This window comes from Bidens hawaiensis, unplaced genomic scaffold, assembly GCF_021521415.1.
Source record: "Bidens hawaiensis isolate Kalapana, Puna unplaced genomic scaffold, B.hawaiensis_p1.1 tig00030757_1, whole genome shotgun sequence".
Lineage (NCBI taxonomy): Eukaryota > Viridiplantae > Streptophyta > Magnoliopsida > Asterales > Asteraceae > Bidens > Bidens hawaiensis.
Genome location: NW_027495129.1, coordinates 66,952 through 90,429, shown reverse-complemented (window position 1 = coordinate 90,429; position 23,478 = coordinate 66,952). Strand labels below are relative to the sequence as shown.

General features: G+C 33.9%; 1 protein-coding gene and 1 pseudogene across 1 annotated transcript; one reads left to right on the top strand and one right to left on the bottom strand.

Annotated features, from left to right (window-relative positions):
• The first annotated feature begins 13,424 nt into the window (after positions 1-13,424).
• On the top strand, positions 13,425-16,346 carry LOC143580884 (uncharacterized). The gene is made up of 7 exons (XM_077063799.1): positions 13,425-13,673; positions 14,022-14,101; positions 14,432-14,492; positions 14,767-14,817; positions 15,210-15,274; positions 15,874-15,946; positions 16,164-16,346. The coding sequence occupies exons 1-7, from the start codon at positions 13,425-13,427 to the stop codon at positions 16,254-16,256; spliced, it is 672 nt and encodes a 223-aa protein (XP_076919914.1). The 3' UTR covers positions 16,257-16,346.
• A 2,682-nt stretch (positions 16,347-19,028) lies between these two features.
• LOC143580888 (auxin efflux carrier component 5-like) lies at positions 19,029-23,265 on the bottom strand (annotated as a pseudogene).
• Positions 23,266-23,478: the final 213 nt, after the last annotated feature.

Here is a 23,478-nt window from a genome sequence, read left to right as displayed (position 1 = left end):
ACATAACTTGAGTTTGAATTAAGCGAGCTAATCAAACCAAACTTGACGAAAATATTTCCTAACAATTAACAATACTAGAATAAATTAATAGTAATAACAATAATAATAATAAACAAGAATTATAATAGATGTGAAGGAAGTTCAGCTAATATATGGGGCTTAATTACAGAGTATAACGATATATATTTTATTTTAAAAAAAATCATCTTTTATCATTAAAGAATAATATTTAGTTAATTTACTTATCATAATTAATTAATATGACCGGTTTGTCTTGAATAAGCGAACCGACATGAGAAAACAAAAAAAAAATAAATTAAGCAAGATTTAAACGGGTGTTCGGTTCTTGGTTGGTCCGAACATTGATATTAGATCGAGTTCGGGGAGTTCGGTCCCGACATGAACATAATGTTTAAACATTGAAAAATTTATAAAATGAAGTTAGGAACATGAAAGCATGACGTTACAATTGGTTTACGCCTTTGTCCATTTTTGCTTTCTGGTTTTGCCAACATAATTTATAAGTAATTAAAAGTGATAATCAGTTTGGTAAACAAAAAGTTGAAAATCATATGTATAATGAAGGCCAGCTTACTAACTATTTTAAGAAAATATTTTTATTTTAACATGTTCTTCTCCATCATAACCCAATTGTTTGAATTCATTATTCAAGTATAAATATAATATAAAACATATGACAAGACTCGATCCAGCTTTTAAGGTGTACCTTCGATGGTGGCTATGGTTAGAGAATTCTATTGTCGGCTTGCGATGGCATACACATGGCAACAGCAACGGTACTTAATCGCTATTCCAGCAGTTGGTGGTGGTCATGACTCGTGCTTTAGGCAGTATACACGGTAGCTAAATCGGTGATGAGGGTGGTAACGATCTCGGTGGTTGTGTTTAACGACAACAACAAGATAAAGACAGGAAGAGATCACAATGGTCACAAGTGCGCCATCGACCAAAACAATAACAATAAAAAAAAGAGTCCGCTAAGCGGAAGAAAGACAATGGTTAGGAACCAAGTCTTAGGAAGAGAAAAGCAGGTATATAACTCCATGAACGAAAGGGTTAAAAAAAATTAATATCTCACTTTAATGGCGGCATTGAAGTCCATGATTACAATTATGGGTTATGGCTGGAAAGTTTGAAGATGCCAAATTTTGATTATATGTATTCAAAGCAATTACCATTTATGTTTTTCGTTGACATATTTGACTTAAACTTCTATTGTTAAATTTGCTATACAACGTTTATTATAAACATAAAATATATATTGTCATAAAAAAATAATGTAAGTGTTTGCAAAACAAATATTTTCGTACTCAGTTGTTGTTATTATTATTATTATTATTACCACACAATATAACTAAGTTATTTAATATTAATGAAACATTTGATTGTTGTCGATAACAGTCAATAAATTTTACGTTGTATCTAACTCGGCTAGAGGCCGACAAAATAATTTCATCTCTCTTATTTTAAAGTTTTCGAATTTTCGTATATTACAATGGTTGAGTTTAGAACATAAATAAAGAGGATCCGATTCACAACAAAATTTACTACGGGTCGGGTGTTTTTTTTTCTTTTGTTTTTCAGGTTCATTAATTGACAAATGTTACAACCATTCCTTTTTTGTTTCCCTCTTCAAGTGTCGGGTACCAACACTTGGTCTGCACACTCGAATGCATCGGCTTTGCTCTGCAGACCCCAACTTCATTGTCAAATTATTAAAATAAGTAAATAAATAATACTTTATAGATGGGTGGAAATGAGTAGCGGATCAAATGAGTTTGGTTGAATCCGAGCATTAATTTTTCTCATATTTGACAATCTTTTTATTAACAAAAATATACATACATAAACATAAAGAAAATAAAGCCTGTGTCTCATAACAATTGCACATCTTTCTATTGTAGTTTGTCCCAAAAGTTAATGTCCACCGCCAAAATAACTTATCTAAGTCACTCATTTTTACTTTTAGGAGCTGTTTAGGAAGTACTGAATCATTAAGATATTTGAATGATTAAAAGACTCTGAACCAATAAGTACCGCATCAGTAAGTATCGTTTGGTTGGACCTCTGAATGACTTTACAGAATGATTATTTTACTTCGTTTACCTATTTTGTGCTAGATGAACCATTGGGGCTTGGACGAGTAAAAAAAACGGACCCCTAAAATCGCGTTTTAAATTATGTAAAGGATAATTTGATAATTTTACCAATAAGTTTGTTTTTCAAAAACCCAAAACAAACAAATAATAAACATGTTACTAAAATGACTTATATAAAACGCAAATGAAAGTTTTTTTCTATAAAAAAAAAACACTAATTGTGGGAATTGAACCCATGACCTTTGTTTTAATATAAAACGCAAATGAAAGTTTTTTTCGTGTTAATATGTTTCTTGTTCGTATGGTTCCTATACCTCAAAACACCAAAGTAATGATCATGATGATAACCATCACACCAATGCAACTAGTGTAGTAGCGCACAAAGCCTCAATGAGCGGCTGCTTAAAAAATTCAGCTACAGACCTTACCGAGTGGTTCAAAGAAGAAAACAATATCACATAACATGTAAAAAAACGAAATAGTAAACTAAAACTATTATATCAAGCATCACTTAACTTCACATAAAGTTCATCCAAGTTTAACAAAACATAACTCCAAAAAGATCACTAGTCTTATGGGATGAAATCAAACAGCATAAAGGCTCAAAACCAAAGATCAAGAAACCAAACACCTAAATATACATCCAAAACCAAAGACCTCAAAATCTCAATTATCTGCTGGCTCGTGCACTCTGTGTTAGTAAGCCTATTTGCCTTCAAAAAAATTAATAAACTCCATCAGCCGTTGCAACCTTTAACCTTCGAATGATCTTTAAACAAAGGTCTTTGAGTTGATCTATGTATGCTACATCAAGCTCTCCATTATTGTACCACGAACCGTCTGTGATTTCCGTTGATGGTTGAAAGTCCGCTCCAATGTAATGTTTTCGACCCTTTTTTGCACATGAACCACTTCCTTTATTAGTGACGCGCTTAGAAGGTTTTTGATAGACTTGTTGATAACTTAATCTGGTAAATTGATTTCCGACTTAAAGTCACGTGACCAGATCGCCGTTTCTTTTCTGCTTTTGATGGCGTCGAGTACTTTGCGGTCGATCTTAACTAGACCGTCACCTAAAACCTGAACCAGATTTCTAGCACAAAAGTTTATCAATTTTTAACCCTAATTAAACCAATTACTTTGCAAATTTGATAAAAATTAATTGGCATAAACTGAATAATAAGCATATTATTCAAGACATAACCAAATGAATCTTGCAATTTGATGAATCCTGATAAGATTTAGTATAAACTGAACTAAACCCTAGATTCTAAGCCTAGCCATTCAAACCATATCTAAACCTTAGAGGCCGGGAATGTAACACCCCGGCTAAAGCGGAAACGCCTGAGTGTGACGTACAGATTACTCAAACACACGTGACACTATTAGGTGACCATAATAACATTATTTCATTTAAATCTTCATGTAACACAAGTTTATCAAATAATACAAGTTGTAACAAATAAATAAACAAATGAAAAGTTGTTCTTTGAATATCCTATAGGCATGCTATGTGTCTTATGACTTTCATCCTCGTATCTTTACACCTGTAACATATGTATAAAATAAAGTCAGCTATGGACATAGCTGGTGAGAATTCCACAGTTTGATATCATACGTAAAAATCATACAATTCCATGAAATTTGTGAAATGAGCACATAAGGGTTCTTTACACTCGATGCAATGGACCTGAGTGTAAAGAACAAACGAAGGTCCTTTCCAGTTGGGGCTACCATCGTACTCGGATATGAGGTCCATTTTCCACTCGATACAAATGGACCTGAGTGCAAAGAGGGGCGTATGATCATACTTATTAAGGCAACCACTTGAAATCCACGTATATAACAAATAAGCAAGTAAGCACATAAGTCCATGATATGAATTGTAGTTTGTAGGCAATATCGTAAATACTTGAAGTTTTGTAAGATACATATGCTACCCCAAAATATGAAAACGTTAAAAAGGGGTTGTGAGAAACTCACCTCGAAAGTGAAGATCAACATTGCAATGAAAACCAAAAGCATGATAACGAAACCGAAGCAACCAAAAGTGCGTTAAAGAACTCGAAACGTTTGAACTTCTCGAACTATAAATAAAATAAATACAAATATTTAAGGATTAACTAACGGGATTATACGGGTTAATTATTTAGTTTTAAGAATGACGAAATATATATCTTATTATGTGAAGGCGAGGATTATTATAAATATTATTCTAAGTCTTAACGGAAATTGTAATGGTTTTAAATTATTTTAATATTATAGCTTTTACAATGCACGGATTTGAATGGTGATCATGTCCTCAAAGAATATTAAGCTAACGAATTATAAAGTTCACGGATTAAAGTTCACGAATTAATTAAAAAAAACAACTTAACAGTTTTAACGATTTAAAAGCTAGTTAAGTTTAAAGCATATAGTAAAAGAAATAAAGTTTAACGACTCAAAGTTAACGAACATATTTATTTTTAACGGGCTAACGATTTATTAATCATTTAATGTTATCAAAATTTCTAGATTAATATTAGGGTTGATCATTATAATGTTTACGGGATTTGGTGTTAACAGATTATAAAGTTTAACGACGATAAATAAATATATAAATGTTAAACGAGTTTAAAACGAAATTGACGGGTTTTAAAAGTTAAGTTTTTAAGTGAAAATGATAAGTATAATTTTATAATTGATTTTTAAGTGATTAAAAATAAAAATAATTTTATTTAATTTAAAAATGATTTATAAATATATATAATGATATAAATGGTTAAAGAAGCCTACTGAACCAGTGAGACAGACCTGATTTGTGTTTTAAGATTAGAATATATTACATATAAACAATATTAAAAACTTCATCTTCTTCCCTATTAACAAAAACCTATATATCAATTCTTCACAGCCAATCTATGTTCGTTTAATCTTTGTTAGGGCTTTTGATTAATGGCCAAAAACTATCAAAAACATATAAGCATTACCTGACTTCGTTACGATTTGACGGAGAACAAGGTCGCCAGAAAAACGAGCTTTGACGGATCATTTACTGGTTTTAGGGTGTGTTTTAGATAAAATTGAAGGTTGGTACAAGTTCAGATGTGGAGCCCCGTCCTATTTATACTACTAATTGAAACGAATACTCGTTAATTGATGTTTAATGCATTTTGGCGGATTTTCCGGCGGTTGTCATGGCTAAAATTGTTAAGTCAAGATGTTATGACGCAATATAATTCCTATATTATTGATTTTTTTATGGTCCAAGGTAAAAGACGCGGATTAATTTGGTTAATGGACGAGTTTTGCGGGGTAAACGACTCGTCGGACGGTGGACGGAATTTCTTGCCGTGAAAACGTGAGTTGGGGGTGTTTTATTATAAGAATTATTATTTTAAATCAATCTTGCATATAAGCCCCTTTAGTTTTATGTTCTTTTTTAAAACAGAATTTTAATTATAAATACATTTTAGACCCTGTACTTTGAAATATATTAAAATGAAATAAGGAAGTTATATTATTTGGATAATTTTTATATTTTACTTGATAGTTTGCGAACGGTTAAACGTTAAAACCCGGAGTTCTAATAATTGACCGAAAGTATGAAACGAACAATGAACTTCAATTGCCTAGAATATTTTATTGATGATATATATATATATATATATTAATATTAATAAAATATATCGAAGCGACCCAACGGGAAATACGAATATGAATAAAAGAAAAATCGACAAATGTTACACAAACGAATTTTGAGAATAATATAATATTATATATATATATATATATATATATATATATATATATAAACAAACCCGAAAAATTCAAAATGGGTCGGGTTTTCGGGTTTGAAAAGTAATAAATGTTACAGGGAAACAGAAATCGAGGGTAGGGAAACAAAAGAGCCGAAATCGTACCTGATTATACTCTGAATCGGGCAGAAATCGAGCATCAACGAACGATGGTGATGATGGTATACGTTGCTCACCAAGAGCCGGAGAAGAAGGAATGAACGAAACTTGTGGTATGTGTGGGCAATTAGGTCTTTTTCTCATTCAGGCGTTGTTTAGAGCTAAATGGATAAGACGCCCGTTCAGCCATTCAGATGTGGCACTTTGACAAAACAAACACTCTTATTGACCCAATCAGACCTGAATCATTAAGAGGCTTATATAGAGCTAAACAAACAGCCCCTTAATCACTACTGCATTGATAGCATATTTTTAATTTACGTGCAATTTATAATGAAATCCAAGCATGCTAATGATTTATAGCAAGTTAATAGAAGCGGTTTAATTTAACATTAAAGTTTCAAACTTACCAAACCATAATTTTTATCTATATTATCATTCCTTGCTACCTCAGTTTTTAAAAGATTGAGTTTTGCAATTCAAAAAGGGGTAGCGGCGTAGCTTGTTGCCCGCTTGCCTTCTGTTTCGATGTAATAAAAAACTTACAAATATTTCTTTTTTGAAAAAAAAATTGCAATAATAAGTGTGAGACTGTAAAGTGTTTGGTATCAACCTACTATGATCATGATATGCAATTGTTTCATCACATTAGGCTAGCATAACATTGTAAAATGGCTTAAGTTAACTATACATAACTTAAAACACCTAATAGTTAACCACTACCGAAAGTAAAAAAAAACTATCATTTTAAAATCAAGTTCCAAAACCCTAGCAACAAGTTGTCATTTAATCGAACACTTGGCGAGCACCAACCAAACCATAACGAAATGAATACAAATTTTCTTCAGGTATTCCAAATCCAACAACTTCTTCAAGTCCGACCTGGCTAAGAACATCTACCACATAGCTTTATTAAAAGAAACATGTAATTACCACATAAGCTTTTATCATTAGAAAACAAGTAACATGACGCATTATCAAAATAACATGAAAGTGTTGGACGTAATTTCCAACAAAATAGGCTCGTCACGTGTAGGTGTTCAGGTTGGACCTATTGGGCCCGTAGGATTCATTAAGATATAATGAGTTTATGGGGGCAATAAGGGTTTTATTGTATTTGGTAATGTCTTGACTACCAAGTTAAGTTAGTCTATACAAACTGAGTTATTGTTAGGCATTATAGGACATGTGAGATGCAACCAAGTTAGGGTTCATATAGAGACACACACAAGATGTAACCAAGTTAGGGTTTATCAAGAGTCAAATCGAGTTAGGGTTTGAGGGTTTTTAATCAGTTTTTTGAGTAATATTTTATTATTAATATAAACAAGAGTTATTCATTTACTTTGTGCTTGATTGTCGATCTGGGACTTGAATTGAAACAAGTTGTGGAAGAGAGCATCAAGGTAGTCGAGTTCCGGAATAGTGCACCTACACGGCTTCATCGACATTGTTTTTCAACTGGAAGGCCAAGAGCTATCTACCAAGACTTTGGACTATCCGGACACATACTTCGGGAAATGGTTCATGCATATTTGTTGCCATGGGCGACAAGATCGAGTTGGTAAGGATTAAATCTATCTTTATTTCTCTATGATCGATGGACATAGACGGCCTTTTTACCATTATATATAAATAGGCTATTCTATTTGTACAGATATGGTAAATGGCTTAATTCAATCCTTGCTTGTATATTTGTTTTCAGTTCTTCTCTTCGGCACAGGGTAGAGTAGTTTGGTAGCTCGCAAGGCTCATAACCTTTTGGATAAGAGGAGTTCCAGAAGATCAAGACCAATATGGATGTGAAAGCCGAGAAGGTCAAGATTGTTGGTCAAATCAAACAGATAAAAGAAGAGAAGTTTGGAGACACATACCGTCTATTTCGAGTCAGATTTAGGGGGTGATTGTTGGACATAATTTCCAACTTAATAGGCTCGTCACGTGTAGGTGATCAGGTTAGACCTATTAGCCCCGTAAGATTCATTAAGATCTAATGATTTTATGGGGCCAATTAGGGTTTTATTATATTTTCTTAACTATCAAGTTAGGTTAGTCTATATAAACCGAGTTATGGTTAGGCATTATAGAGCATGTGAGATGCAAACAAGTTAGGGTTCATATAGAGACACACACAATATGTAACCGATTTAGGGTTCATCTAGATGCAACCAAGTTAGGGTTCATCAAGAGTCAAACCGACTAAGGGTTTGAGGGTTTGTAAGCAGTTTTTTGAGTAGTATTTTCTTATTAATATAAACGAGAATTATTTGTGTACTTCGTGCTTGATTTTTGATCCGAGACTTGAGAAAGCCTAGTAATTATGCAAAATTGAAGGATATAAAAAAGATTATTGAAATATTGATTAGGTGACTTTAGTCATCGGATAAATGAAACTTAAGTGACTTTAGTTGGATAAAAAGGCCGAGCCACTTGGTGAAATAGAGAAATACTTGTAATCGTTGAAAAACGATGACACAGAAAGAAAAGAAGAAAAGAGACAGAGAAAGAAATTTTATTTCAATTAGAATGAAATAGCAAGTTGATCCTTCGTGTTGGTATGCACCAAAGTCATTAGTCTTTCTTGTAACTTCTCGCGAACAAAATGACAATTTATTTCAATGTGTTTAGTTCGCTCATGAAACACAGGATTTTTGGCAATATAGATTGCAGCCTGACTATCACATTTAAGCATGACAAGAATGAGGTTAGGAATATTAAATTCTGAGAGAAGTCTTGTCAGCCAAGCAAGTTTAGTAGTCACCCGTCCAAGAGATCGGTACTCAGCTTTAGCCAAGCTTAAAGAAACAATTGGTTGCTTTTTAGACTTCCACGAAATCGGAGAGCCCCCAAGAGAAACATAAAGAATCACTGACCGATCTGCGAGTATTAAAGCAAGCGGCCTAGTCTGAATCACAGAATGCTTGTAGATCAAAGGAAGAATTTTTATTGAAGAATAATCCCTGAGATAATGTTCCTTTGACATATGAGAGGGTATGAAGCACTGCATTCCAATGAGGAATCCTCGAATATTGCATGAATTGACTTAGAAACTGAACAACAAAACCAAGATCAGGCCGAGTATGGTTAAGGTAATTAAGTTTACCAACAAGCTTCCTATATTGGAAAGGGTCATCAAGAACAAGTCCCTCATGAGCTTTAAGTTGCAAATGATAAGGCAACAGAAAAATTATGACAGGAAGATTGGAAGTATCAAATTCAGAAAGCATGTCCTTAGTGAACTTCCTTTGTCACATGATAACACCTTTGGTAGTGTAAAGAACTTCCATACCGAAAAAATAATTGAGACTTCCCAGATCCTTGATTTTGAAAGTTGAATACAGGAAAGTCTTGAGATTATTGATCTCTTCCAAATTGTTCCCAGTAACTAATATGCCATCAACGTATACAACAATCCCACTGAGGATCCCATAGTCTTTGAAAACAAAGAATGATCATTCTGAGAACCCATATATCCTCTCGACTTTATACGAAGACCATTTCTCATACCATTGTCTAGAAGCCTGCTTTAAACCATATATAGATTTTTGAAGTTTAAGCACTTGATTATCATGAAGCGGCATACCAGGTGGTGACAGAATACAGACATCTTCATCTAAATCCCCATGAAGAAAAACATTATTGACATCTAGCTAGTATAGAGATCAACTTTTGTTTGTAGCGACAACTATAAGGCTTCTAATAGTGGTCATTTTGATAACAGGAGAAAAGGTTTCATTGTAATCAATACCTTCTTTTTGAGTATCTCCTCTCACCACCAATCTATCTTTACAATGTTCAACCGTCCTATCTGCGTTGTGTTTAACTTTAAACACCCATTTGCACTTAATGGCTTTCTTTCTAGGGTGGAAGATCAATAACAACCCAAGTTTGATTGGTTTCAAAAGCCTTAAACTCAGTTTGCATGGCATCTTGCCATTCAAGAATACCAGCAACTTCTTTGTTAGAAGTAGGCTCATGTAAATAAGAGATTGCTCGGGTGAGAGACTGACTGGAAGGAAGAAGATGGGAAGAAGAACAGGAGATAGGAGAAGAGAAATAATTAATGACAGTATGGAAACAATGATGAGAAGATTCAGAGTTGTTGCAACACATAATCGTTTTAAGTATGAGGGCAGAACAAATGTTCTCGGAGATCTTCAAACAGGGATAGGAACAGGATCAGGGTGAATATTAGAAAGAGGAACAAGGATATGAATGGAATATGAAGGATTAGGAGTAGGATCAGTAGGAGGAGTAGACAAAGGATCATCAAAAAATAGATTGATAAGATCAATAGATGAAAAAATGAAACTATCTTTGGACTTAGTTATAGAGGGGAATAAAGCTTCAAAGAAAACAATATGTCGAGATATGATAACTTTGTTTGGTTCAAGGTCATACAATTTGTATGCCTTTTTACGAAGAGGATAACCCAGAAAAACACAAGGCACAACCCTTGGTTGAATTTATTTTTTCCATGAGATAAGGTGGATGCATAAGCAAGATGGCCAAAAGATTTCATATGTGCATATGAAGGAGTCTTTCCTGTTAAAACCTCACAAGGGCTTTTATTGTTAAGAATTTTGGTAGTAAACTGATTGATTACATGTGTTGTAGTTAACACACAATCATCCCAAAACTGAATCGACAGCTTAGATTGAAACATAAGAGCTCTTGAGGTTTCAAGCAAATGCTTATGCTTTCTTTCAACAATGCCGTTTTGTTGAGGGATAACGACTTAAGTAGTCTGATGAACAATGCCTTTACTCAACAAATATGCACTTTGAATAGATCCAGACCCCATTTCAAAAGCATTATTGGACTGATGCATTTCACAGTGGTGTCAAACTGATTGCTAACCATTTCAATAAAAGACTGAAGTATGGGAAAGACATTGTTTTTAGTTGAAAGCAAATGTGTCCATGTGGCTTTACTGTAATCATCCACCATGGTTAGAAAATATCTAAAGCCGTTGTATGTAGCTGTGTGATACGACCCCAAACATCGATAAGAATTAGCACAAAAATTTTACTAGTTGAGGTGGAACTAGTAGGAAATGGCAGTTTATGTTGTCGTGCCTTAGGACAAATATCATAATGCTCAATAGAGATTAAGGAATCATTAGAAATAAAAGGTAATTGTTTCAGTCTGTAACTTGGTAAATGACCAAGTCTGTTATGTCAAGTTTCACAACTTACAACATAATTACACACGTTATTGGAAACAAGAAAATGTTTAGTGGCCTCGAGAAGGTAAAGACCATTGAGCATATAACCAAGAATCTGTGACCTCTTCAGAGAAGGGGCCTGCAGAACACAGGTAGTTTTAGAGAAAGGACAATATCATTAGTATCAATGCATAATATTGAGACAGAGAGAAGATTATGTGTAAAATGTGGTGCGAAAAAAACTTTGTACAAAGAAATGTCACGGTCAAAGGAACAGTCTCATATTGATGGACTGTGATAGATGTATAAGAATATGATTTTTAAGAAGAGAAACGTTTAAAAACAGATTTTGATCATGGCATATATGATCATTGTCACCAGTGTCAATGATCCATTTAGAATAATGTTTTGAAGCATTGATGGACAAACTCGGACGAACAGAACTATTCGAGTCTCCCATTGAACACAGCAAAACGTAACAAACGCATGCGAAGAAGACGCTAAAAAGAACTTATGCAGCATATAACCTTATAGGGCATATAAGGTATGCGCCGTATAACGTATACGGTGTGTAAGAAGAAAATGAACAACTTATACGGCGTATGAGGACTTATGCGACGTATAAGTTAAGCAAGGATAATTTGACAAGATTTTGAGTGAGAATGAACGTGAAATGATCTGGAACTTTGAGAAATTGTTCAAAAATAAGAATATGACATGTTGTGAACTTTTGATGAAGTTTGAACGAAATATTTTTAGAAATGAGGTATATATGAGATTCCTAATCACTAATCACTTGGGGGGCTGGCTTTGTTTTTTAATCACAAATATGGTAGTAGTTTTTAATGGTGACGAATAAGAAATTTGGTATAGGTGTGTAAGAGAATGTAACAGGGTTGTCAAGTGAGAGAATCGTATTTGTATTTGATAGTGGCGAATAAGTTTAATTTCTTTTGATAGTAGCGAGTAAGGTCAATTTCGTTTGATAGTGGCGAGTAAGAGTGAGGTTACGTGACTAGGTACCATTAGCACTTAGGTAGCGTTTGGTATGCATGAATGAGAGGCGGAATGGAATAGACCATTATGATGGAATGAAAAAAAATGTGTTTGGTTGATCAATGGAATGGAATCACCCATTAACATGGCCATTCCATTCCCTCTAAAACACCCCAAATTCATTCCATCCACCCCTCTTGTTTTTTTTCATTCCATCCCACTTTCACAATATGTCATCTCCACCACCCTCCCACCACCATTACCCATTGCCCTCTCACCATCCACCACCACCACCTTTGTCGCCCCGCCACCACCCACCACCGGCCACCACCACCACTCTCCTCCACCGCCCGTCATCACCACCACCCACCAGCGCCGCTCACCACTGCCACCACCAACCATCGCTCCCGCCATCACCACCACCGCCTGTCACCTGCCGCTTACCACCGTCACAGCCACCACCACCCACTATTAGCACCACCTTCCACCAACAACAATCGCTCCCTGCTCCCGCCCATCGCCACCGCCGCCCACCACCGCCACCATCCACCACCACCATTACTACTCGCCGCCCACCACCACCATCCCACCGTCACTTACTACCATTTTTATTTTGTTCTAGCTCTTTCTAGCTTATCAGAAAATAAAGACTAATAATTCATTTCATTTCCACGTGGTAACCAAACATGTCAATGGAATGTTAATTATCCATTCTATTCCATCGCCCATTCCATTACCCCATACCAAACAGACCCTTAGTATTGGTAAATATCCTTAATATCTCTTGATATTGGCGAGCAAGAGCTAGACTATTAATTCTCTCTTACACACCTATACCAAATTTCTTATTTGCAACTATTAAAAGCTCCTACCCTATTTATGAGTAGAAAACACAACCCCCCTCCCCCACCCCTCCAAAGTAATTAGAAATCTCATATATATACCTTATTTTTAAAAAAAATTCATTTTGAACGGTTAAAACTTACAGAGTGATGAAAATAAGTAGAAAACCGATGAAAAATGAATGAAATGAACGGAATTGATCACGAAACAATCAATTCCAATTCCCGAACTTGATCACAATAATAATAATGTAAACTTTTTATTTTAATTAAATTATGAAGTTGAAATTCTGTTTCACCAGGTAAGCTTCTTCTTATCCTCTCTCCTCCATCTCCAACTCCAACTCCAACTCCAACAATGAATCATCCTCTCAACTAAACGAAACCTAATTTAATTCCCATGGCCAAAATCCTCTCCCTGTCACACCCCTTAAACCATTCTTTCAACCCCATTACAAATTCCCTTTGTGAATACCCCAACACTTCCAGAAGAACATTCCTCTCATACCACTACTTGTTCATCCTCCAAACCACCTCTTCTAAGACCATTCTCTCGGGCATCACCAGCACCAAGTCATGGTTCAGATACTATGGTGATGGCTTTGCCATCAGGGTTCCACCTGATTTCCAGGATATCATGGAGCCAGAGGTCAGTGTTCTTTACCTTTCTTTGTCTTCAACCTCAATATTGCTAAATGCTTTCGATTTCTACAACCATGTGTGACAGACTAGATACACTAGGTTCTTTTAGAACCAGCATACAGGTTTTGTGGTTTAGTTCAACTGAAAAGTGTAATGCTTTTTGTATAGTTTTTAAAGTCTAAATATCAAATCAGAAATGAAGTGAAAGTAACGATCTTTTGATGTAAATTCTTTCTTGGTTAGATCACCATTTTCATCTCCGAAAATTCATTAGCTATAGTTTCTCTTTGAATTTTGGGCAAGAATTCACATACAGGAAATCAATGGCATGCTATTTTTGGTTTTGCTTACACAGGATTATAATGCTGGCTTATCTCTTTATGGTGATAAAGCTAAACCAAAGACATTTGCGGCACGATTTGCTACTCCTGATGGGTAAAACTGTAATTTAAGTTTTAATATTGTGCTATTATGTTTTTAGCAATTGGTATGCTCTCCTAGTGTGCATTTCTGGAAACTTAACTGCCATTATTTCTCGATTTTCACCTCTAACTAACAAACACTTCATGCGAGTATGTGATTTTGAAAAAATTACATACTTGGTGCTTTTTGTTCAAAGTTATTCTTTATTGCAAAGTTTAGACACATGTTGTAGTTTTATATCTAGATGCATTTATTTGTTCTTAAAATGATTGTCCTTTTTTTCACTAAATGTGAGTGTTACTATATGATTCTGCAGTCTCACCTGGTTAGCAATTAATACAGATCTGAAGTTTTAAGCGTTGTAATCCGCCCGTCTAATCAACTCAAGATCACATTTTTAGAGGTTTGTGAGCTGTAAATAATGTTTTTGATGAGATTTTGATATCATAGTCATATAGATGCAATATTGTTTTTTATTGTCTTCTATTTCTGTCATTGGTTACAAACTTACAATATAAGATTCTAATGTACAGTCAAATACTTCCTCTCCATCTATACCTTGAAACTTGCAACAAGTTACTTTTTTTTTTGAAATTTTTTAACATATCATACAGAACTGCATACATTGCATCAAGCCGTCATTGGGTTTGTGATTTTTAGTCATGTAATTTTTGCAGGCCAAAGATGTTTCTGATCTTGGAACGTTGAAGGAAGCAAAGAAGATTTTTTGTACCAGGTAATTTTTAGTTTGAAAAAAGTAAATTTGGGCTATATGTTATTATTGCTAAGGAGCAAACTGGTAAAGATAAAGTTTAAACACTGTAGATATTAAAAGAATTGATCGGGACTTGGGAGGATTAAAAGTTTACCCATGGCTTTGGATTTACAGCCTTCTAAATTGCTCTGTTTGTTAAACTTGAGTCACAGTTTAATGTTTTGATAAAAGCTTCTGGGGTCATTTACTCATTTAATATATTAACTTTTATGAAATTCACAAAAAGAAAAGTAGAAAAGACAAGTGTTGTTGGTCATTTGATCTTAGTTTACCCATTTTTCCTACTTGGTGAATATTGATATAACTTTTTGTATCTTTCAATTGCTTGTTTATGGTTCTTTATTATTTCCAGGTGGGACAGATTTGTATTCTGCACGGGCCATAAAAATAAAGGAAGAAGAAGGTTACAGGTACTCTTAATTCATATCATCGCATAGTTTATAATCATGCTCACCAAATGAACCACAAGCTTTTATGCCCCCTAACTGACACCTAGGCATGCCTCTTGTTCACAATATTCACGGTTTTAAAGCGTATTTCTTATATTTCTCTCTCAATATAACATATGACAATCCAATCCTTTACCCAAAAAGCGTCTTCCTTTATTTTCAAACATTGGTACCACCTTACCAACACTGTGGCACCTTATTTTCAGATATGATTCATTTATTTTTTTGGGTTCATTTATCATATTTGTGTTGTGGTTCATTAGTTGATGTGACTCATACACTGAAAATGGGCCTGATTGTCTAATGCCTAAACATATGAACGGCTTTGTTATTTTAAGAAAAAGCTACGCGTGTGTTTAGTTCTGGAGAACTCTCCATTTTTTATCTCCAGTTTTTTGAGGGCTTCTTTATTTACTGAAAATTTGGAAAATGTGCCTAACTAAAAAACACCCTACATGTTTACAAAACACGAGTGGTTGAAAATGCAGTTATAGTCTTCAATTAAGATATTCAGTTTCTAGGTGTATTTCAGACAATTGTGAATTGATTTAATTTTTCAGGACTTACTATTTCTATGAATTTGGGAACGATGATCAGCACGCTGCTTTAGTAGCTGCAGTCAACAGTGGAAAAGTATGTTTACTTCCTGCACGGATTCTTCAAACAAAATCAGCATCTTTGAATTAAATGATTTAGTAGGTTTTGTGCTGTATAGATTGTCATCTTTCAACCAACACATTAATAAGTTAATGGGTTGAAGTTGTGACCTCTAGGAGAATAATATTAGAAGTTAGAGTATCTACTATTGTTATGGATAAAAAAAATGATACGCGTGGTGTTTATTTTGCAGACAATTATAGCTGGAAAGAGCGCACCTCAGTCTAAATGGGAGAATGATGGTGTAAAGCTTCGCTCAGCTGCTGTTTCCTTGACGGTTTTATGACGACAGTGAAGATTTTGCTGTAAATTTTTTGATCAAGAATCTCAAAAGACGTATAGAGATTACTTTTGAAAGGATCAGAGGATATGATGGATGATGGTGATGATTATGTGTTTGGTTACATCTTCATGTAATTTTGTAAAAGAAGTGATTTAATTAGTTTAAGTTGCTTTATAGATCAATTTAATAAACTATGTAAGCAGTTTAATTGCATTGACGGGCTAGTACACCTAATTTGCAGTCTTATCAATCAATTAATCCAAGATGTGAATAGTTCGGAAGTAGGGCCGGGAAGGAATGATATGGAACTAGAGATGCAGGTTTCTGAACCCAACCGCTGTAGATTCAAGTATGAGAGAAACTAGTTTGAGAAGTCCTCCGTTGGAACCAGTTAAAACTGAATCCAAATCAGTTAAGCCGTTTCAAAACTGAAGTGGTTTCGAACCGAAACAATTCTTATCCACTAGATAACTGGTTTCAAATCAGACTAAAAAACCGAACTGGTTTGGACTCAAACCGGTTTGTGCAACCTATATGAAACACTGGAACTTGCTACATATACAACTGCATTTATTGATGGAACGTACGAATCAGTACAGTTCAGTTGCTTTATTATCGATTTTTTAACTCTATAACTGATGGATTAACTTGGGTCAAGTGACCGGAGCTATTTGATGCTGATGAAGTCTCATTTATAAAGCAGAAGCAAAAAGGTACACAACTTTATGAAACCATTTTTCATAAAATCCTACCAGTGATTCATATAAAAAACTTGAAACTACAAAACCCAACCTTAGAAGGGGTTATGATTCATTTGATGTAATCTTGAAATTCCACTAGAATGTATCCACAGCACCATGCAGTGAACTTAAATCAAAGTGCTAACTAACGGTGGTGAACTTGTACCAAGCTTGTGCAATAAATCTTGTACCAGGTTACACTCCAACTTCATTGGTTAAATCTCAACTAGATTAAAACTAAGTTGTTTTATATATAAAGTGGAATGGTTTAGTTAATCTAGAATAGTTACTAACCAAGAGCATTCCTAGCCCGTTCCCTACCATATATATACATTAAAAAACACTGTATTTTCTTTTCTCATGTTTAATTAAATAATAATTTTTATACCTTTATCATCATATTTTTTCTCCCTTTCACTCACGATTCTTCACATAATTTTAGGAAACGGATTAAGAATGCTCTAACCAGATTAATTCATAGTCGCTTAATTAAAGACCATTTGCAAGAGGATATAAATCAACACGTATTAATTCATCATAAATATACATAATAACCACTGTTAATATGTATGTATATATACTTTTATTTATCATTTCACTAAATTATAAATATTACTAGTCTAGAAGCAGTTCACTCTTAATTCTTAAATCACATTAAACGTGTATTTTATACAAGTGCACATTTAGTGTCACATATTAATAGGCACATTGTTATATATGTTTTTTGGGCATTGATATCCATCAAGATTCACATGCTACACTTTTTAGTTCTCGTGCCTTTTATGGATTAAAGAAAGAACTCTTACAATTATTTTTTCAATTCCTTTTGGAGGTTACAAGAGCGAAATAATTAACATGCATACTGATATAAGAAGACCTAACAAATTCTTCCAATGTCTAATGTGTCCAGTGTCATAAATATGCATAGGAAGCTCCATCAGATAAAGAGTTTGTTGCATTTTCGATTGACTACCACTACAAAGAGTACAACACCCTTGATTCGATTGTGTGTTGAAACCTATGAATTGTGTGCAAGTAGGATACTCTAATTTGGAAGTAAAAAAGTTTTATAAAATGTTCTTGATGGAAAAAAGTAAGAATATTGAAAGACTAGCTGAATTGAGAATTTAAAAAATATCAAGAATTCTTGATCTCTCTTTATTCTAAATTTTAGGATACGGTGTTTCTACTTTATTTTTTGAAATAGTTACGTTACTTATGGTCAATCATATAATGTAAATCATGTCGATCAAAACGAATAATAAAGTACATACATAATTACATATATATATAGGATTTGGATCATATACAAATAAAATTAACGTGCTAATTGTGAGAATCAAGTAGAGTAATTATATATACAAGTAGAGTAATTATGTAATCGCATTATAGAGTAATTATGTAATTACTCTATTACGCGATTACATAATTACTCTACTTGTATATATAATTACTCTACTTAATTCTCACAATTAGCACGTTAATTTTATTTGTACGTTAACCTTCCCCTATATATATATATATATATGGAAGATTTCAAATGAGAACCCCTTTGAGTTTTAAGAACTCGAAAGAACTCAGTGTAACGATTTATTTTGCGAATTTTTTTTACACATGCATAATATATGTAGGTTACATACACGTAAAAAAATTACAGAATTTTTTACGTACCGAGTCGACTTTTTACACATATGTAACGGACGTAAAAGTTAGTGTAATCAGTTACATATTTATTCTCTTTCATACTTTGACTTTTTTGCCAGATTTAATCTCAACCACATATTTCAATTCATCTAATTAAATGTGTGGCCTAGAATGGAGTTCTTAAGTTCTTACAACTCAACATGGTTATCAAAATATCCCTCCCATATATATATATATATATATATATATATATATATATATATTTCATTCTCCATTCAATCCCAATTTTCTTAAACTAATAACCTTAGTACAAGTTTCATAATCACAAGTTTAATGAAATAAGAAGTTAACATAATTATAATGTAGTTAAAATTGTGACATGTTGACATTATCAAAGCAAGAAGTTTAGGACAACGTAATATGCAATGAGAACTGGGATGGATATAAGCGTCCCAAATATGACCCTGGAAATTAGACAATGTAAAACATAAATTTAAGAATAATAATTAATATTGGTTAAATGAATAAGAAAGACAACGTTGGGTTCAAGCAAGGGACGTGTCTCTTTAGTGTCACCAAATAAAATCCCAAATTTTGAAACATTTAAAAAGTTCTAATAATTACATAAACAAATGATTTGATAAAACATATTTTGGGTAAAACTATATAAATTAGATCTTCTAAACAAATTACTTCTTTTATATAGTACAATAAGCTGTGTATTTTAAAAAGAGAAACACAATTATTTCTAAGTTTTGAAAGTGTTCCCATTTGGATCTTAGTAAAAAGAAGATATTAATTAAGATGATTTCATAGGCTTGAGGAGATTTTGGTTTGAAATTTTGACAGGCTCATGTTTGAAATTGGATTGAAGGATGTTTTCCAATAATGGCGGATTTTCTTCTTAAGGTGATTTCCTTCTTAAGGTGTTGATAAGTGAATCAGACTTATAGTATCAAAATCAGTATGGATGTGTTAACATTTCGTCTTAAGAAGACTCACTCGGATATCAAGTATATTAGGAGTGATTTCAAAGGTCGTAAAGGAAAAAAGAAAAGAAAAAGGAAAGCTTACGCGGTGCTAAGTAGGTTTGCATGAAGACCATATTCCTTGGCAAGTACGAAAGAACCAATGGCTTGAGGTAGGGCAGCCTGTCCATCAAATCAAGGAAGTTTTATTTTATTCTTTATCAGCACATATTCTAATAAATAGAATCATCTTTCTTTTACCTGTATATGATGTTTACACATACTAGTAAAACTAATAATTGGAAAATTTAAAAGTGATTGTGTAGGTAATTTGATTAATTCCTATCAAAATTTGCCATATATGTTTTTAAATGTTGCATAATTTTTGTACAAACGTTTTAGATATCAGTGTAGGATTGTACAAGGTTGCAAAAGTCGTTAAGCGGACCCTAGACGGTTGACTATGGAGTTAGGCGTACTCGGGGAGTACTCGAACATGGTAAATATGAATAAGATTATTTTTTGGATATTATATATATGTCAAATACCATTATTTTACTAATACTTATAACAAAATATGTAAATATCAATATAAAAAGAAGAAATACACAATAAATTTTTCTAAGAATTACTAATCATTAATTAAAAAAATGACATTTGTTCTTTAATATTATAGAAATAAGAATTATGTTTTATTTTTAAGTCAAAATCGGCTCAAGTCCACCAACTAAATGTGATTTTGGCTGAGGTTGATCATCTTTGATCGATTCTTAGTAACTAGGCAGAGTTAAAGAAACTCCCCTCGGCGACGTACCTTGTAGCGAGTACTCGGCCTTGTAAACCTACTTTTACAACATTGGGTTTGCATTTTGGGTTCGATCAACTGAATATCTCTTAATGGTGAATGTATAAGTCTCAAATTGAAGTACTTTTATTATACTGTAAACATCTCAGTCGAGTAATTAAAGAAGAAACAAGAACAAACATGAAATGTTTTGTTACGAAAAATGTTCTTGTGCAAATAGTTGTGTTGTATAGTTTGGAAACAATTACAATTTTAGCTGAACGCCGTAAGGGGGTTGCCAAACACAAGTCATAAGGGGGCTTTGCCCTCGGGTTCAAGCAATAATGTCAATCTCTATTCTTAATTTATTTGGTTTTTAGTAAAGTTAACTTACTTTTACAACCTAAGAAAGTGTAGCACAAGCTTTGTAAGAAATGTTGTTCCATATATTTTTGTTTCTAATTTTTCTTTAGTGTCATACCATGCATAGGAAAGCTTCTCAAATTCTTGGAGAATTAGATACCAAAAGAGGTGCTTAATAGAGGGCATGCCAACCCTAGACTAGATGCTTTACTTTTATAACGTTGCTACTATGCAAGAGAATTAAATTCGGTAAATTGCGTAAAACATAAAGCCCCTATAATTCTACACCGTTGCATGGTTTACTAATATAAATGTGTTGTTTTATTAATACTTGCAATTGTGCAATTATATCGTTATAACAAAATAGTTTTACGGTAATACAACACAGTTGTACCACAACTATAACCTTAATTATGCGTTAAAAATGAAACCCCTTAATAAAATTTGCTAAAGCAATTGAAGCCAGGACAATATGTACATATACAAGAGTTATGGAAACTACATTTGGTTACCTGAATGATGGCAACATGAAGAACATCCCCTCTCAAACCAACAACAAAAGATCCAATTGCCACGGTCGCTGGTGCTACCATAAACCTCAGTACCATCCCCAAAACAACTAGTTTCGTCTTACAGTCAATCATCTTGTCTTGCATTGCCATGTATAGCCCTATACATATTCTCCATATTTCAGAACCTCACGGGAAAAAGGGGGAGATATGCAGCTAGATTTAAATAAATAATAACGTATTTAGATATAGTGTTTTTGATACATAATTGATCATTCCTAGATGGACCAGCTAGGCACAGGAAACCGAGACAAAAAGGACCCAACATAAAAGGGGAAAAAACATAATGCTACGAGTGAAGTTAATTACGGGCCCTTACACTTACCGTTGTGGCTCGCCACGTTGGCCACAAACACCACAACGCACCGACGTGACCGACCCCCGCGAGCAAGCGGCCGAGAGTCGTAGCGAGCTTGGTAGCGGCTGCTGAAGAGAAATAATGTTGCTGCTCCTTTTTTTTTTCCTTGAGTGAAATTAGTGAAGAAGAAGGAAGATGGTGGAAAGAGATTACTACAGCAGGCATCAATAAAGAAGAAGACGACAAAGTGCGACCTAATTTGTTTTATACATGAGCTTTATTTTTATACATAATTTTTGGCCCAATTCTTGACCCAACTTTACTTGGCCCAATTTTGTTTTAGATGATTTGATAAATAAAAATATTATTTATATATCATTATCTTTTATTATAAAATATATCTTTTATTTTATATTTTTATTTTAAATTTAAAAAAAAGAAAGAAAAATCGCTGAAACCACCGTTTTCCTGAACCAAAATAGGCTCAGACGGCTTCAGCGAGTGTGCAGTCGGCATCCAGTCAGCACTACATGACACTAAATTTACACGTTTATTTATGTCCTTGACTTCTGCAAATGATTGTCGGCTACAATTTCGAAGATTTAGAATTTCGTATAAAAGGACTCCGATTAATTAATGTTTTCCTCATTTACTAATACACAAATTTACGATAAAGTGCAAGTTTTGTTTTGTTTTTCTTTTTTTTGTTTTTTTTTTGAGAGAAAATGCTAACGTTTTGTTGTTTTCTTGCTTCCGCTCTATGCTAGTTTCGGATGCCAACTTAATGCTATTAATTGCTTACAGAAGCTCACCCATGCAAAACATGGCAATTCCAGCACCGGCTCTGGACATGATTTGTACTGATCCTTGCATGAGAATCGGCATTTCCAGATTCCACCTACAACCATTAATGATTGCATATATTAAGAGTCCATGTTCTTAGCACATTAATCGTAACAATAAAATCTATAATATAAAATTGAACCCTTTTATACCATTACCTATCAGACATGAGTGCCCAAACAAGCCCCAGACCGCACGCATAAGAGTTGGGGTTCTTAGCAAGCTTTAGCCCAACAATCTTCGCTAAAATGAATAAAGAATTCCCATTTCGTCTACTCGTATTTTCCACATTAGTTGTTTCACACTTTGTAGCTGAATCCAACGATTGCTTCGCACGTTGGAGCTCAAACATAAAGAGAACAATCATTATCCACAGCATAAATTGCATAATTGAGGATTGTATGACAAGATTCTCTCCAAGAGGTCCATACATTGCTGCCATGAGTGGCACCCCCACAACTAGAGCATTGTTTAAGCTAGATAACGAGAAGCATGTGATGGACCAAGGGTAGTTTCCTTTACTAGTGAAGTTAGCCCATAACAATATGTCTAAGAGAATAATGGCTTTGGAGATGACATCAGCTGCTAGGAAACGATAGTGCAGTTTGTAGGGATTGATGCGGGTTGTGAAGTCGAATGTGAAGAGCGGCATGATGAAGTAGCAGTTGAGCCGGTTTATTGCGTCACATTGGTCGGAGTTGAACATGTGCCACCACTTCACCGAGCCATAACCTAAAAATCAGCGCTGTGTAGAGTGGAAACATTGCGGCAAGAACCTTGTAGATGTCATCCCACCCTATCATTTCTCTTAGTATTATATATAAGTTCTGTTAACTTAATATATTTTATGGATTTGAGATGAACAAATGAGGTTGATTATTTATATATAGACGAACCCTAGCACATACGTAACAAAGAGAATATTTTTTTGGCAACCATTAGAATTGAGAACCTGCCAATACTCTTTTAACCAACAGGGTTAGATAAATTGTAGCTTGTGCTGGAAGGTAGTAAAC

Bases quoted from the DNA above. Each gene is read 5' to 3' on its own strand.
- LOC143580884 (XM_077063799.1), top strand. From the start codon at position 13,425: ATGGCCAAAATCCTCTCCCTGTCACACCCCTTAAACCATTCTTTCAAC. The intron at 14,493-14,766 runs GTTTGTGAGCTG...TAATTTTTGCAG, and splicing joins TCAAGATCACATTTTTAGAG to GCCAAAGATGTTTCTGATCT. The intron at 15,275-15,873 runs GTACTCTTAATT...TTAATTTTTCAG, and splicing joins AAGGAAGAAGAAGGTTACAG to GACTTACTATTTCTATGAAT.